The sequence below is a fragment of the Rhipicephalus microplus genome, chromosome 3 (genome assembly GCF_043290135.1).
Source record: "Rhipicephalus microplus isolate Deutch F79 chromosome 3, USDA_Rmic, whole genome shotgun sequence".
In the NCBI taxonomy this organism is placed as follows: domain Eukaryota; kingdom Metazoa; phylum Arthropoda; class Arachnida; order Ixodida; family Ixodidae; genus Rhipicephalus; species Rhipicephalus microplus.
The window spans coordinates 13,114,629-13,131,763 of record NC_134702.1 but is presented as its reverse complement, the minus strand read 5'-3'; the positions used below and the strand labels follow the sequence as shown (position 1 = coordinate 13,131,763).

Here is a 17,135-nt window from a genome sequence, read left to right as displayed (position 1 = left end):
GTGATATTGTAGTCTTTTTCTTTGTATAAGTGAAGCATGAAGGAAATATATTCATGCAAGTATATCGGTATTTGCCAGTTGAATCACCCAGTGAGCCATTGTCTGTCTTTGCTTGTTGTCACTTACATCGATTGTGTCCAAGCCGTTGTTGTAAGGAGAAGAGGTGTTGCGTGTAAAACGAAGTTATTCACAAAAACTATCAGTACGAAAATGCTCAAGTTAAAGTCTGAAAAGCATAAATGAGCTGTTGTAAATGAGTAGCGATGAAGACAACCAGGCTAACGCATCGCGACATCGCAAGCGTCGCACACGAATATGTGAGAGCTGCTCGAAGGTTTGGTAGACTAGCAGTCGGTGCTAAAGGCCCCGACTGACCGACATAGAAGATTTCCGTGGAAAGAGTCAGCATTGTTCTGTACAATGGAATGATGTTGGTAAGAGTAAAGCCAAGCTGTGTCATCAGACTAGGCAGCAAAGGAAGACCTCTGGAATAAACAAAAGAACAAAAGAAAAGAAAATTTCTAAAGTGAAGTATAAGGAATTAAATATTTCGAATGGAAGAACGCTAACAAGGCAATATATGTCTACGTGCTGTCCAGCAGTTTGGCATGGCACCGAAAAATTAAGCAAGCATAATCACGCAGCGCGTATTAACGCAGACAAAAATGAACAACGTCACATAGTCACAAGGAGCTCGTTAGCCCCGCCGCAGTGGTGTAGTGGCTAAGGTTCTCGGCTGCTGACCCGCAGGTCGCGGTATCGAATCCCGGCTGCGGCGGCCGCATTTCCGATGGAGGCGGAAATGTTGCAGGCCCGTGTGCTCAGATTTGGGTGCAGGTTAAAGAACCCTAGTTGGCTGAAATTTTCGGAGCCCTCCACTATGGCGTCTCCCATAATCATATGGTGGTTTTGGGACGTTAAACACAACAAATCAATCAATCACAAGGAGCTCGTTGCACGCATCAGACGAATCCGCCATGTCGTCGTTGCTAACGGACGTCAACATCGTTTCAACATCGTCAACTCGGCTCATATCTACACTAGCGTAAAAGCCCGAATTGAATGGCAGCGCGGCGTCGTGTCGTTCTGCCTTATTTATTATTCTGTTTCTGGGCATGTCTTGACTGGGTTCTACAGTAATCGCTAGCTGACGTCATCCAATGTTTTACTTTCACAGTTGCGCTGTTATTGTCCAGTTTTTTTATTTATTTATTTATTTATTTTATTTATAAATACTGCGATCCTTCAGCTGAAAGATCATGGCAGGGTGGGAAAAAAATGTTCGAGAATCGGTACATACAAAAAAATAATGAAAACACAATAAATCGTACGATTTGAATATACAAGGCGAAGGTTCACAAACGCTTATTTCAACAAATTTTTCGAGTAACATAACACATAATAACGTAACACGTAGAATACGGGTTATAGACTAACACAATAATTACAATAAAACAAATAATACAATGCAATGTGTAGTGATGGTTTAGGCGATGCTGTTTTCAAACAATGACAGTTTCTTCTGTAAAACGACATCATTTGTCAGGCTATTCCAGTCATTAATAGTTCTAGGGAAGAACGAATACTTGTGGCAGTTAATCCGTGAAGGTAAAGGAGTTATCGTTTTACTATGTCGCTTGCGAGTTGCGTAACCGGAAGAATACCGAAGAATGCCTGCATTGTCAACATTTAAATGACCATTTATTAATTGATAGAAAAACTTAAGCCGGCAAGTGCGGTTTCTGTCCACAACGGGTTGCAGACCGCTTTTTACCAATAATTCAGATACGGATGTTCTACCGTAGGAGTTATAAATAAAACGTAAGCCCTTGTTCTGCACTTTTTCTAATTGATTAATGTTACGTTTAGTGAATGGATCCCATATTATTACAGCATATTCCAACATTGGACGAATGAGTGTTTTATATGCCAACATGCGTACAGACGGGGTAGAATATTTTAAGGATCGCTTTAGAAAAAAAAGTTTCCGTAGACATTTACCTGTAGTTATATCGACGTGTTTGTTCCAGTTTAGATCATTAGTTATCCATACTCCAAGGTACTTGTATTCTGCAACTTCTGTAAGATTGACGCTATTTGTGCCGTACTGATAACATAAAGGATTTTTCTTTAGTGTTATTTTCATATAAACAGTTTTGTTGTAATTAATTGACATTTGCCATTCCTGGCACCAAGAGACGACCTTGTTGAATTGATTATTGAGCCTTATCTGATCTCCAGCAGTTGATACCTTCGTGTATAATACACAATCATCAGCATAAAGCTTTACACTTACAGAAAGGTCATTCATTATATCATTTATATATAATAGGAAAAAAAGAGGTCCGAGGACCGAGCCCTGAGGTACGCCTGAATCCACAGGTAGTTTGCTGGAACAACTGTCATTAAATGAAACAAATTGTTGCCTGTTTTCAAGATACGCTCGTATCCATACTATAAGTTTCGGATTTTTCAAGATATATTGCAATTTATGAAGTAATTTTTTATGTGAAACTTTATCAAAGGCCTTTTGGAAGTCCATAAAAATGGCATCTAGCTGTTCACCTTCATTTAGTGCGGTAGCAAAATCATGGATGGTTTCAACCAGCTGTGTAGTGGTAGAATATCCACGTCTAAATCCATGCTGCGCTTTTGTTAGTACTTTGTGTTCATCAAGAAATGTAACAATCTGTTTGTGAATTATGTGCTCGAGAATTTTACAAGCTGTAGAGGTTAACGAAACTGGTCGATAATTCTTTATTTGAGTTTTATCACCTGCTTTGTGTAGAGGCTTAATTCGGGCAATCTTCCAGTCCTCAGGGAGTACACCTTCGTTCAAAGACCTAGTATATAACACACACAAATATTTCGCGCACCACTCTGCGTACCGTTTTAAGAAGGCATTCGGTATCTCATCTGGTCCAACAGATTTCTTAACATCCAGATTTAGCAATAAATTAAAGATACCCTCTTCAGAAATAGTGACATCTGATATTGGTGGTAGGTTCGCATCGAAAGGTGGGAGATGATTATTATCTTTTGTATAGACGCTGTTGAAATAGTTATTAAAGGCCGTACAGACAGCTTTTTCATCACTCTCTAATTTTCCATCTAAAAGAAATACATCGGTAGAGCACGTGCCCTTTCCTCTTTCCAAAATTTTCTTGGACACGTTTTAATAAATGACGGCAATTTTTCGTTAAAATACTTTTCTTTGTCACGAAAAGATTTTTCTTTAATTTCTTCACGTATATTGCAAATAGTTGTTTTTAAATTAGGACTGTTAGCCTTGTTCGACCTTTTTTTTAACCGTTTCAACTTTCGCTTCAGCTGTAACGTCTCTCTTGTTATCCAGGGATTGTGATTCTCTACTTTCTTTGTAATTAAAGGGATAAAACGCTGCACACAATCTTCAATCATTCTCTTAAAGCAAAGCCACAGATCTTCAACGCTACGATTACTTGCATTGAAATGATCATATTCAAAGGCCAGAACATCAATTATAGATTCATCATCTGCTTTTGAAAAATTGGGAAATTTCTTCACCATCCTCTGCTGACTAAGTTCAACTCCCTTTAGCTTTAGTACCACAGCCTTGTGATCCGATATGCCATTTGTGACGCTGCACAACATGCTTTCTTTTATATTGCCACTTACAAGATATATATCTAGGATAGATTTAGTCCCCTGATCTATTCTGGTAGGGTCGGTGACTATTTGCGTCAAATCATATTGAAACATGATATCGGATATTTGAGTATCCGCAGCTTGACATGGGTCTGATATAAACGTTTCCCAATTCATATTTGGCATATTAAAATCTCCCGCTATGATTAATTTATCTTCGGTTTTTACGTGACAATGAAGGTAATCCTTAAGCTTTGCGATAACATCAAGGGAAGCATTTGGTGGCCTGTAAACGACACCAAGAAGATATTTAATATTGCCAATATACACTTTACAGAAGATGCTTTCTATGTCTTGAACGTCTGGCATTTTTACGACACGTGTATTATTCCTAAAAAGAATAGCAACGCCCCCTCCCCTCCCATTTCGATCCTTACGGAACACTCTGTAATTTTTCGGCACAAACTCACTATCAAAAACATCATCTCGTAGCCATGTCTCAGTTAGTAATACAATATCTGGGTCATGTGCTAAAAGCATGCCTTCCAACTTCTCAGCCTTATTAACAATACTGCGGCAATTTACATTTAACACCACTAAGCATCGTTCATCTAGTTTCCCCGAACCTTAATTTGGTTAGATAACTTATATCTTGTATTCTTATTATCATCCCAGCAAAAAAACTTTCCATCAATGCTTATTTTGTCAAAAACTAACTTCACTTTAGATCCACTTGCACGCTCGCGCGACGAACTTTGCCACAACTTTTTTCTGATATCACGTACACGAGCGGAAAAGTCTTCACTTATCGACAGCTCGGTGCCCTTTAGCTTGGAACACCTCTGCAGAATAGCTACCTTGTCTCGGTAATCGAGTATTTTTATAATTACTGGGCGTTTTTTGCCATTCTTTTTTCCCAATCTGTGACATCTTTCTATGCCCCTGACATTCACTCCCAGCTTTCCCTCAAACAAGTCCTTTTTTTATTGTTTCAGTAAGGTCAGCAGTCGTTTCATTAGCTTCTTCCCCTAGGCCAAAAACAATCAAGTTATTTCGTCGACTTCTGTTCTCTAACTCGTCAATTTTTTTGACCGCGAATTCAAAGTCTTTCTCAAGCTGTGTTGCTCTTTGCTTTAAGTCGTTTACATCTGTTTTCAGTTCAATCAAAGGTTTTGGCTGTATTTCGACGGAACTCATCCTTTCAGTCAAGCTAGCAACTTCTTTTTCGATTTTTTCTTGTTTTGATAAGACACTGTTCATCATATCAGTGATGTGTTTTTGTCCTGAAAGAAGCTGCTGCAGTATTTCTTTATCTGAAGGGCCTGGGTTTGCTTCAATATCCCCGCAAACTAACAAATCCACGCCAAAAGCACAAATGCATGAAAAAAAGCTACCAAGTGGGCGTGGCAGCAACACTAAAAAGCGGTTTTCACTGCGGTAACATGGCGTAGGCAAGTAGGAACTAACCTGCACCACAAAGACGAATGGTTTGGTGAGCATTTCGCCCCGAGTGCCGCTGCCTGGCCCACTGAAGTTCGACGGAGGTACGTGGCTTCTTATAGCCGTTGGAAGGTCCGAGGTTGCTGACGTCACCGATGTTGGCGCATGCGTCGGAGTCGGGACTAAGGAAAGGGCGGCTTCTTCGATAAGACAACGGTGACCACGCAGCGGAATCTCGATGCCGTGAAGCTCCTTCCAGCCATGTGATGGGTCTGTCAAAACGGATTTATATTCAGCAGCTTCCGTTCCGAAGATGGTCGCCACAACCTGCACCACAAAGACGAATGGTTTGGTGAGCATTTCGCCCCGAGTGCCGCTGCCTGGCCCACTGAAGTTCGACGGAGGTACGTGGCTTCTTATAGCCGTTGGAAGGTCCGAGGTTGCTGACGTCACCGATGTTGGCGCATGCGTCGGAGTCGGGACTAAGGAAAGGGCGGCTTCTTCGATAAGACAACGGTGACCACGCAGCGGAATCTCGATGCCGTGAAGCTCCTTCCAGCCATGTGATGGGTCTGTCAAAACGGATTTATATTCAGCAGCTTCCGTTCCGAAGATGGTCGCCACAACCTGCACCACAAAGACGAATGGTTTGGTGAGCATTTCGCCCCGAGTGCCGCTGCCTGGCCCACTGAAGTTCGACGGAGGTACGTGGCTTCTTATAGCCGTTGGAAGGTCCGAGGTTGCTGACGTCACCGATGTTGGCGCATGCGTCGGAGTCGGGACTAAGGAAAGGGCGGCTTCTTCGATAAGACAACGGTGACCACGCAGCGGAATCTCGATGCCGTGAAGCTCCTTCCAGCCATGTGATGGGTCTGTCAAAACGGATTTATATTCAGCAGCTTCCGTTCCGAAGATGGTCGCCACAACCTGCACCACAAAGACGAATGGTTTGGTGAGCATTTCGCCCTGAGTGCCGCTGCCTGGCCCACTGAAGTTCGACGGAGGTACGTGGCTTCTTATAGCCGTTGGAAGGTCCGAGGTTGCTGACGTCACCGATGTTGGCGCATGCGTCGGAGTCGGGACTAAGGAAAGGGCGGCTTCTTCGATAAGACAACGGTGACCACGCAGCGGAATCTCGATGCCGTGAAGCTCCTTCCAGCCATGTGATGGGTCTGTCAAAACGGATTTATATTCAGCAGCTTCCGTTCCGAAGATGGTCGCCACAACCTGCACCACAAAGACGAATGGTTTGGTGAGCATTTCGCCCTGAGTGCCGCTGCCTGGCCCACTCAGGTTTTGCAGTGTGTCGCTGATATAAAATGACCGTCATTGTGAACCGACCCGTGCTGAACCGCGCAACCGCTCCGTTCACATAGTTAGCAACATAAGTTGCAACGTGCGCTCTCTAATCGTTGTTTGCCACCCATTTGTTCCCATGTTAATTCTCATGTTACCCATGTTACCAGTGTGGCGCTACGTTCTATGACAGAGCTGTTATGCTCGACGTTTGCGTGTGTCGCAGATATCAAAAGATCGAAGGACAGATTGATTGATTGATTGATTGATTGAGTGATTGATTGATATGTGGCGTCTAACGTCCCCAAACCACCACATGATTATGAGAGACGTCGTAGAGGAAAGCTTCGGAAATTTCGACCACCTGGGTTTTTTTAACGTGCACTCTAATCTGAGCACACGGGCCTACAACATTCCCGCCCCCATCGGAAATGCAGCCGTCGCAGCTGGGATTCGATCCCGCGACCTGCGGGTCAGCAGCCAAGTACCTTATCCACTAGACCACCGCGGCGGGGCGATCGAAGGACACAGAAATAAGTAGAAGAGGATGAAAAATCGAAAAAGAAAGAAGGCTGTAGAGAGCGACTAGAAAGAGAGAAATAAAAAATAACGACATTGAAAGGAGGGAGAGAACAAACGAGAAGAACAAAGACAACAAAAACGGGAAAAAACATATAGAGAAAAATAGGCAAAAAAAAAACAGAGGCGAAAAGAATAAATAAAAAAATGGCAGCATATCCATGGAGTGAATGATGGAGAGTGGGGTGAAGAATTCGTCCGTCCATTCGTTCTTGCTTCCGTCCGTCCATGCGTCCGTCAGTGTGACCGTCCATACGTCCATCAGCCCGTCCGCGCGTGCGTCTGTTCGTGCGTCCGTCCCTGCGTTCGTCCATGCAGCCGCCCCTGCGTCCGTTCATGCGTTCATCCATGCATCTGTCTATGTGTCCGTTCGTCCATCTATTCAACACTCCTAGTACCACCATCTCGCATCTTTTCATCATATATCCCCCATATAGAAGCACCGCCATTCAGCGGACATTCCAAGGACTAAACGAGAGGTGGCACACGCACACTTTCTTACGGTTTGCGCTTCGGGTCCACTTCCCACCTTTAACCACCTCGAGTTCATGGTATATACTAGTTCACTGTATTCATGGCACTGCGACCGAACGCTCGCTAAACCTTTCGAAAACCAAGGAGGTTACGCCCAGCGAGTATGACGTAGCAAACTTTTTCAGTCAGATAGTGCTCAATGTACATGCCATGGCTGCTAATGGGAAATGAGAGGCGGAGAATTTGGCTTTTACTTTCTTACGGCTTGCGCTTCGTATCTACTTCTCATTTTTAACCACCTCGAGTTGATTCGTGGTATATACAAGTTTATTGTATTCATGGCACTGCGGCTCAACGCTCGCTAAACCTTTCTAAAGCTAAGGAGGTTACACCCAGCGAATATAACGTAGCAACCCTTTCTTGTCAGATAGGGCTAAATGTACATGCCAATGGCTGCTAATGGTAATCGCAGCCTGCGCGTTAACTAAAAGCCGAATGCTCCTGTCTCTCATTCCCCATTAGCAGCCATTGACATGTACATTGAGCACTATTTTTTATTGTTCAACAACGCACAGAAGAAGTCTCTCACCGGCACCACCTTGGAGGTCAAAATGTTATACTTGTTACATACTACGGAGGACGAACGGGTGCCGTTATGAGGAGTTTCGCCCGTAAAAGCAAGCATATGTGTAATATGGCAAGGGGTGGAAAATAGTCAGTTAAGAGGGTGAAAGTTCAGCTCAAGCCAGGACCAGAAAGATGCCCACCAGCTCGGCTGTGCCCAGAGTTGCGTTAGTTTGTGCAAGCGCCACTATGTTTTACCCAGGCACTGCTTCATCCATGAAAAAAGAAATACGGGTGAAAAATGAAACCAGAGAACACAAGCGTTTTTCACTTCCTATAGAAATGCAGCGCAGTGCAAGACAAACGACGACGGACGAAATCAAGAGGCACCGTTTCTTTTTTTTCCCCTTTTTGTCGTATTTCGCTGCACCGCAATTCTGATAATTCGAATAATTATTCATGTTTCATCTAGTCCGTAATACTGTTCATTGAATGCCGAGTGTATACTTAAGAATCATCTCGTCGAAAATCTGCTAACAAAATACAGCTCTGTAACAAAATAGTTGCAAACAAAATAGTATCGTCTGCTGCATATATAAGCTGTTTTCATGTCAAGCGTAATATGCCTTACTAGAACAGCCAAGGGAGACATGCGTTCAAATAAGGCAAATAATGCATGTCCTTCTTGCGAAGACGCAGTCGTGGACTCCCTCTCCTGCATAGGCCTGAAGAGGCCTACAGTACTGAATAAATAAACAGTAAATAAATAAAACATTGCGGAGTGCTCCTGCGAACTTTGGGGAACATAAATTTCAGTAGAAAGCCAACAAAGCACGACAAAACCTTGCAGACAGTTGATGTTCAGTGCTCACAAATTTCTCTCAACGGCCTATGAAAAAGTGATTTCCTGGAAGGGGTGTGAACTTACTAAAGACCCTTATAGGGACACTAAAGGTAAAATCAATTTTTCGCGCGTTAGTAAAATATCTTTTCACAAAACGCAAACACCACTCTTACCGCGAGATGATGCGTGGTGAGCGAAAAACTAACAAGAAAATGGGAGTGGTGACGCCACCTTGAAATTGCCGCACCAAATGCCACGCCGCCATGTATTTTGACAGCGTCCACTAGATCACACGTTATTCCTAATCTGTAAAAATAAGCTAAATCGTACCCTGATGGGGCCATAGACATAACATACCCATTTTTAGAATATTTCGGTGAGTCAATGTCCCGAAAATACGGGAAATACAATTAGAAATCCGTGACGTGTAAGCAGAAATTTCTGCGCGAAAATTAAAACTGAGACTTTGACCTTGATTTTCTACTTTATTAGTAAGGATATCATGCTGATTACAATTTACCAAAACAAATTGATTAATTGTTTTACTTTAATGTTCCTGTTATTCTAACGCCTATAATGGAGTACAGTGATGCGCATTGGTGGATGGTGATAGAAAGTGAAAGATAAAAAGAAGCAAAAACAAGAGGCCACCTTCTCGAGACGAGTTGAGTCATTGATTGATTTATTGATTGATTGATTGATTGATTGATTGCTCGATTGACTGTGGAAATTTTGACCATCTGGGGTCCTTTAACGTGCACCCAAACCTGAGCACACGGGCCTACAGCAGTTTCGAGACGAGTGCCCACACCGAGCGCCAGAATAAAGAAACGGTCGAATTAGGAATCGAACCCAGTCCCTCCTGTGCCACTGAAGGTAGATGCTCGACAACTTGACCAGCACTGCGGTTTCAGAGCCCAAAGGGTTGTGACGCATTGAAATATTAAAAATACGTACTTGTACAAAATAGTCCGTAATAAAACCGAAACTAGTATATAGTGAAAGGTTGTTGAAACAGCCAAATATATCTGCACGGACTGATCAGCATGTAAAATTTGAAGATACCTGGACAGGACGAACCTGCATGAAACATTAAAAAATACAATAAAAGGTTGTCGTTCCTGTGACTTCGGCAATGGCAGCAGCAAGCAGTTGCTACGGTGAATGGAAGTTCGAGAGAGCGAAATAGAGCTCTAAGATAACCGAGAGAAACGTGCGAAAAACAACGTGCTGTGAGGGGGTGGGAATGCTAATGCTCGTATAATAGGCCCGAGTCGTGAACGTTCTCTGTACTGTCGCTTGCACAATGGAAGACGGCTGAAGTCACGAGCTTCATGGTGTCGTATTTTTGATAATGGTCGCGTAATTTGTTTTTGTTAGCATGCATGTGTGAAGGCTGCGCAAGCCATCGCGTATATAGTTGTAGTAGTTAGAATAGTAGTTGGGATGTCTGTGGAGTTTGTATGTGTGTTTGTGTGCGTGCGTGCGTGCGTGTGTGTGTGTGTGTGTGTGTGTGTGTGTGTGTGTGTGTGTGTGTGTGTGTGTGTGTGTGTGTGTGTGCGGGGGGGAGGGGGCATTGCATTTGCACTCGCAAATGTGTGAATAAGTGCGGTCACGGTGGAAGAATTACCGATGGTTCAAGACCATAATATTACTACTGTTCGAAAGACAGCTGCTATTCCAAGTACTGGCCGTCTGACCACGTGACCTTTCCTCTCCGATGACGATAGTGGGGTCACAGTCTTCTGTTTATTCTTATCCTTGGTGCAGTCAGGCGGGGGATTACTTTGTAAAATTTGCATTTTTAAGTTCTTTCTCGTGAGATTATCTCGATTTCAACGTTGTGTTACGAGCTATATTGAACTTTTACAGTCAGACTTGGTTGGATACCTTATTTAATAACTGAAAAAATATATAAGTTAGATAATCATGAAAGAGTTACTTTTTGTTACTTTTTTTATCATGAATTCTGCCACAGGTGAGTGTCGGCTTTCCGTTTTGCCTGCTAACTACACACTGTTTGCTGCAGTAAAACTCTCTGCGACTGCAAATTTAGTGCTTATTAGGTAATAAATATTCAATTGCTTCATAACCTTACTTTTCACAATAGCCCCGCCACGGTGGTCTAGTGGCTAAGGTACTCGGCTGCTGACCCGCAGGTCGCGGAATCCAATCCCGGCAGCGGCGGCTGCATTTTCGATGGAGGCGAAAATGCTGTAGGTCCGTGTGCTTAGATTTGGGTGCACGTTAAAGAACCCCACGTGGTCGAAATTTCCGGATACGGCGTCTCTCATAATCATATGGTGGTTTTGGGACGTTAAACCCCACATACTGATCGATTACTTATCACAATATGAGACCCTTGGAAAGATTATAAGCACTAGTGGTGGAGCCAGGTGGTAACAGCCCTCCCCCTTCAACTACTTCTTTTTTTGTTTTGCCATGGAATACACCATTTAAGATGAGGCTTGATTTCGGCTGCCCGTGCGGAATATACTTCAGATAAAAAGTGTAACCCCCTCCCCCGGTTTTCCCACTCTTCTACTAAAAAACAAAAAAAAAATCTGCTATACACCCCTGATGAGCACTTAACTTAAGAAACAAGGTACAAATCATCTTGTATTGATTGATATGTGGGGTTTAACGTCCCAAAACCACCATAGCATATATATATATATATATATATATATATATATATATATATATATATATATATATATATATATATATATATATATATATATATATATATGTTCACTGTTATGATTTAATATAAATGCTGATATTCTTGTTCTGAATGAAACCTTTTTTTTTCTTTTCTCAGGAATGTCAGCTCCAGATGTCTGCACCACACCTGCATGTGTAAGAAGAGGTGGGGATGCTTATTTAGCCTCATTACGCTGACAACCACTAATTAGAACTAATTATTGCGACAGCAGTGGTGACTGTGAAAAGTTCGCTGATTATATGCGTAAATAATCATAAGACATATAATTTGACAACACGTCAGCTTTTCCCGGAATTTTTTTTTATTAAGGGGAAGCCTGAACGACAAAGTAATATACTTAAAAAGCACTTCTCGAAACATGTTTCATCTTCAAAGCGGTGGCGTTTTACTTACCACCGGTCCTCAAAAAAAGTAAAAAGCAACCGTTACTACAACAAATAGCCGGCAACGTTAACGCAGCTGAACAACATTCCCTAGATGCCGCAAAGGAACTGAAAGCAGACATGTAGGGGAAAAAAAAGCAGGTTAGGATGAGCTGCATCCTGACGCAGTTTTCCATCAACGTTAGTGGAGCTTAAACGCCCTGTATACCTATACATCCGATGTCAGTCTTAGTTCCACTGGGGCCTCGCCAAAACCTCTCCCTCGAAACAAGCAAAAGTGTCTTTTTAGCAAATGGTACTGTTACGCTAGCGATTGTTAGCTTAGTGCCCGTGTTTAACTCAGAGTTGTCACTTGGCATACACGGGCATTAAGCTCATTTCACTCAAGGCAAGGCTGGCTACATTACATGGCACTGCATGTCAGAGGTGGCGTTAGCTGTTGAGCTCTACATTAATCTACCCTATGCTCCGCGAAGGGCTGGTTAGTGTTTAGAACAAATCTTTGACGATTTTGAGTATGCGATGTACTTTTTTATGGGAGAGCTTTGAGCTGTCCCGATATGAAAAGGAACTATGCAAAAAAAAAAAAAGAAGTTTCGGCACGAGGCCGAAGCAATGAATGTAGTAGTAACCCATCGGATTGTTATACGAAGTAAAGCTGGCAGATTTAGAAACCATACGAAAAGTGTTGAACACAGTTGAATGCGAGTTGAGTGTTTCTCGCACGCGCATCAGTGCATTCTTCCTGTGTATGGGCACGTACGAGAGTGCGACTAGGATCTCGTTGGAGCTGTTCCGGAGGTGTCCGTACGACACGCGGTGACATCACAAAGGCCAAACTGCGTACAGCATTTTCGCCAGCGTTTGTCCGGCATTTCCTTTCTTGGCGTCAGTCGACGTGAACGATACCTGGGAAGGTAGCGAAAAGTACATTTCCAATGCACTTCACCTAAACGTCCGCCTCAGATTGTCCCAGACAATGCAGCGTGGACGTCAATGCCGGAATCAGCCGATGATGGCTGGATAAGCTTGCTTGCTTGCTTTTTCCTTGATATATGGCTCCCACCCACTGCTGGGAGTGTTTCGGTGGAACTAGCTGTCTCATTTTTCAAGTTGCATAACTACAAGCGAGACATGCATGCGTTGTTGAAGAATGTTTCCTTTAAGTCCATTGACGTTAAACCAGTGGTAAATGATGCAATATATATATATATATATATATATATATATATATATATATATATATATATATATATATATATATATATATATATATATATATATATATATATATATATATATATTTATACATGACTGCTATCGCAATAAAAACAAGAAGAAATGTTCGACGGTTCAGAGCAAGGTGTATTCTACTATGGGAGAGCGATATGCAGTCCCAGCTTAATGAAGTACGTAACACTGTGTTCAGAAAAAGTGGTTAATGATTTAGAGTTCCGGGTGCTCTACTATAGAAGAGCACAGAGCAGTCTCTTCGGCCTCACGCTTGATGAGTCCGTTTTGACAAAAAGTACGCCGTGAATGAGATCACGACGATGCCGCGAAGACGACGCGTGGTAGGCCATTGGTTCAGCCGACAGTAGGACTACACCGCATGCCTGTGTGTTGTGTTTAGAAAAAGTGTGTAACGATTTCGAGTACTTCGTACTAAACTGTGGGACAGCCATCACTATTCATGTCTATTCAAGAATGGCTTCACGCGTTAATAAAATCTAAGCCTACTGTGTTTAGAAAAAGTGGGTAACTGTATTCTACTATGGGAGAGCAGAAAGCCGTCCCGTGCACCTCACACTTGAAGAGGCCCAGTTGACAAAACTTGTGTGTTTAGAAAAAGTAGTTAACGATTCAGAGTAATAGGTACTCTACTATGGGAGAGCATAAAGCCGTCCCGGATTATAAAGGAAATATTGTTGGTAATACAGCCGTGAACCAATTTAAACTATAGTTGATTTTCACCGTGCAGACACGCGTTTTTGTCTCTGCTTTCAGAACAAAAAAATTTAACTCGCAGCGAAATTGCAGCGAATATTAGAAAATTATTTTCAAGGAAACGTAGTATTGTAGGTAGGACGATGAACTTTTAGTTACTATAACGCGTAGCATTGAATTAGCAGCTCAAGTACACTTATAGTTACAACAAAATTGATGCAGCAGGTTTCTGCAGGTGCAGTTGAATGGCAGGCGCACCGCAGTTCTGCAGGAGAATCTTGTGTGTGAATGATTTTAAATGAAATGAAGAGAAAAGTGAGCCCCGTAACTGTCTCTCAGGGGGGAGGACACCTCAACGGTAGTTCACGAGGGGTAGGGGTAAAGGAGGTAATAAAAGGATAGGATTAAAAAGTAAAAAGATCCGGAGAGGAAAGAGAGAGCGAGGCGCAGGGACAGTGAACGACGGAAGGAGAAGATAGGAAAGATGGACACGGTCGCAGGAGTCCGAGGACGGGGCACCACTCGGCGAGAGCTCTTGTCGGCGTCAGGAGATGGCGTAGGGGAAGCTCAGTCGGCCAGAGCTGCGCCGTCGTCGGAGATCGCGGGGGCCCAACCTGTCGCCGCGAAATCCAGAGAGCGAGTGAATCTTGTGTTGGATCTTATGATGCAACGGTCTGTAGTGTTTCCTGCGCACATTGTCATAATGATTGACACAGTGTTCATTGTGATTTCCAGGTGCTGAAGTCAAATCAAACATGAACACAAGCGTTGACCCGTGCGATAACTTCTATAAGTTTGCCTGCGGTGGGTGGACATCGAGAGAAGAGGTGCCTGAGTACGCCTCAGTGTACGGCCAATTTCAAGCGCTGAACAAGGCCGTGATGTACAACATCTCACGTAAGGCAGAGTCTTCTATGTTGTTTTATTTTGCTTGCAGGGAAGAGGCTGATGTACAGTCGCAAGCAATAGAAGGTGGAACAGTGACATTACATTTTGAAAGACGTAACGGCTAAACGCAGTTGGCAAGCACAAGCACGCTCATGCAATTCAATGCTCAATCGGAAAAGTATTATTTGTCATAATATACACCACGTCTGCATAATTATATTAGAAATAATGATTGATCAGACACTAATTTGGTGTCCATCCCTTTTGATATTGATCATTACTGTGCATTGCACCCGGGCTACTTCATTTTTATACGTTTTACAGTATAAAAATAAAAAAGCAACGCTCACCCTAAATTAAAAGTAGTGGAAAATAAAAACAAATGGCGAACTCACCAACTTGTCTGAGTTCTGCTGGGGGTCATAGAATTGAGAACGTTGGTTGCATTTTCCTGTGATGCCCAAATACGCAAATGAAAGAAGAAAGAGGGGAAAAAATACAAGGGCATCCGAACAAGCGCCCCTTTACATTACGAAAGTTACTTCAAACGTTGCATGTGTTGGTTCAGCCAAGGCAAATATGTTAAACTACTTCTTAGTGGAAACTAAACTATAGATAAGTGTTTGTGATGGACAGCCTTGTGCAATTATGTATTAGGTGGTTCCTTATACCGTATGTGGTGTATATACCTTGGACAATATGTCTCCACGCAAGCGTTGTATTGCTAGTTGAACTCTTGCCATCGAACTTTCCGTTGCCATGCTGTTTCCGTTATTTGTCTCACAGACATCTTATTCGCTGAGTATATACTGGAACGCAACTGCTGCTCGTTTTGATATGAACGTAGAAAATCGGGTGGGGCGGAGGGGTGGTTTCCCCTCCGCGAAGTTCTTCAATATTACGCGAGTATACGCGCACACGCACACACACAAACGCACGCACGATCGTACAAAAGATAAGGTCGACCCCCCTCCCCCTTACGTCCACCGCGGTGGAGCAGCAGTAAAGGTGCTTGGCTGCTGAACCGCAGGTCGCGGGTTCGATTCCAGCCGTGGAGGTCGAATTTTGATGGAGGCGTAATGTTTGAGGCCTGTGTATTGTGCGATGGCAGCGCACCTTAAAGAACACCACATGGTCGAAATTGCCGGTTCTCTCCACTATACGGCGTCTGTCGTAGTCATGTCGGGGTTTTGGGACGTAAAACCCCAAATAATAATAATAATAATAATAATAATAATAATAATAATAATAATAATAATAATAATAATAATAATAATAATAATAATAATAATAATAATAATAATAATAATAATAATAATAATAATAATAATAATAATAATCCCTCCCCCATCTCCCTCTTCCGAAAAAGTTACTGGCTACACCCCTGATAATTAGCAAATGCATTTTGTTCTATTTACAGCTGTATAGTGTTTTCCCCCAACTCATTCCACAAGCTCGTAGGATAAAACAAAGAAGCTAAAGATGCTTTCTGCCTGTAGCTGTGCGCGTGTGTCTGTGTGTGCGTGCGTGCTTGTGTTTGTGTGTGTGATCACTTTAATTTGGGACTTCGAAACGCGGGTAACTCGAATGTATACCGACTTCCAGATATTCTATCGAGGTCCTACGAAAACCCTGATCCGATCTTGAGCTCCTTGTACAAGGGTCACTCTGCCTGCATGCTCGGGGGTGAGTAAGGCGCCTCGTTGCACAATTGCATGATTTGATGCGCAAGTTTGTGTGTTGCTTTTGCCGCGTCAAACTGTACAGGACAGTTACATGTCACGTTGGTGAATGTTGAATTGTAATTAAGGGTTGTATGATTTGGGTCCGTTACGACGCCGCGGTGGTCTAGTGGCTAAGGTACTCGGCTGCTGACCCGCAGGTCGCGGGTTCGATTCCCGGCTGCGGCGGCTGCATTTCCGATGGAGGCGGAAATGTTGTAGGCCGGTGTGCTCAGATTTGGGCCCACGTTAAAGAACCCCAGGTGGTCGAAATTTCCGGAGCCCTCCACTACGGCGTCTCTCATAATCAAATGGTGGTTTTGGGACGTTAAACCCCACAAATCAATAACTCGATTTGGGTCCGTTGATGCGCACTCTTAAAAAGACAAGTAAGGGTCCTTTGACTTTCTTTAGAGAGTCCTGACTTGCCGCATATACGACTCCCTTTAAACAGACGCGTCAACTCCCCTCTGAGAGTCGTGTGACCTACAAGAGAGTTAACGGGCCTCTTTCAAGAGTCTCTTTATGCGCGTAGTCGGGACTCGATCACTCAGAGGAGTAGCGCACATACTCTTCTTTTTTTTAGAGGGTAGGGATCCATCACACCATTTTATATATTACCGTTCACTCATTTAGGCGAGTTC

General features: G+C 43.1%; 1 protein-coding gene across 3 annotated transcripts in view; it reads left to right on the top strand.

Annotated features, from left to right (window-relative positions):
• LOC119163862 (carboxypeptidase D) overlaps positions 1-17,135 on the top strand; it is a 129,828-nt gene that overhangs the window by 63,876 nt on the left and 48,817 nt on the right. For 2 of the 3 annotated variants that reach the window (XM_075888913.1, XM_075888912.1), the window contains exons 2-4: positions 11,649-11,696; positions 14,618-14,779; positions 16,376-16,456. In XM_075888913.1, the coding sequence (XP_075745028.1) occupies positions 11,651-11,696; positions 14,618-14,779; positions 16,376-16,456 (289 nt within the window). In that variant the 5' untranslated portion in view covers positions 11,649-11,650. The remainder of the gene's footprint in view (positions 1-11,648; positions 11,697-14,617; positions 14,780-16,375; positions 16,457-17,135) is intronic. The other variant, XM_075888914.1, reaches the window with a different exon arrangement.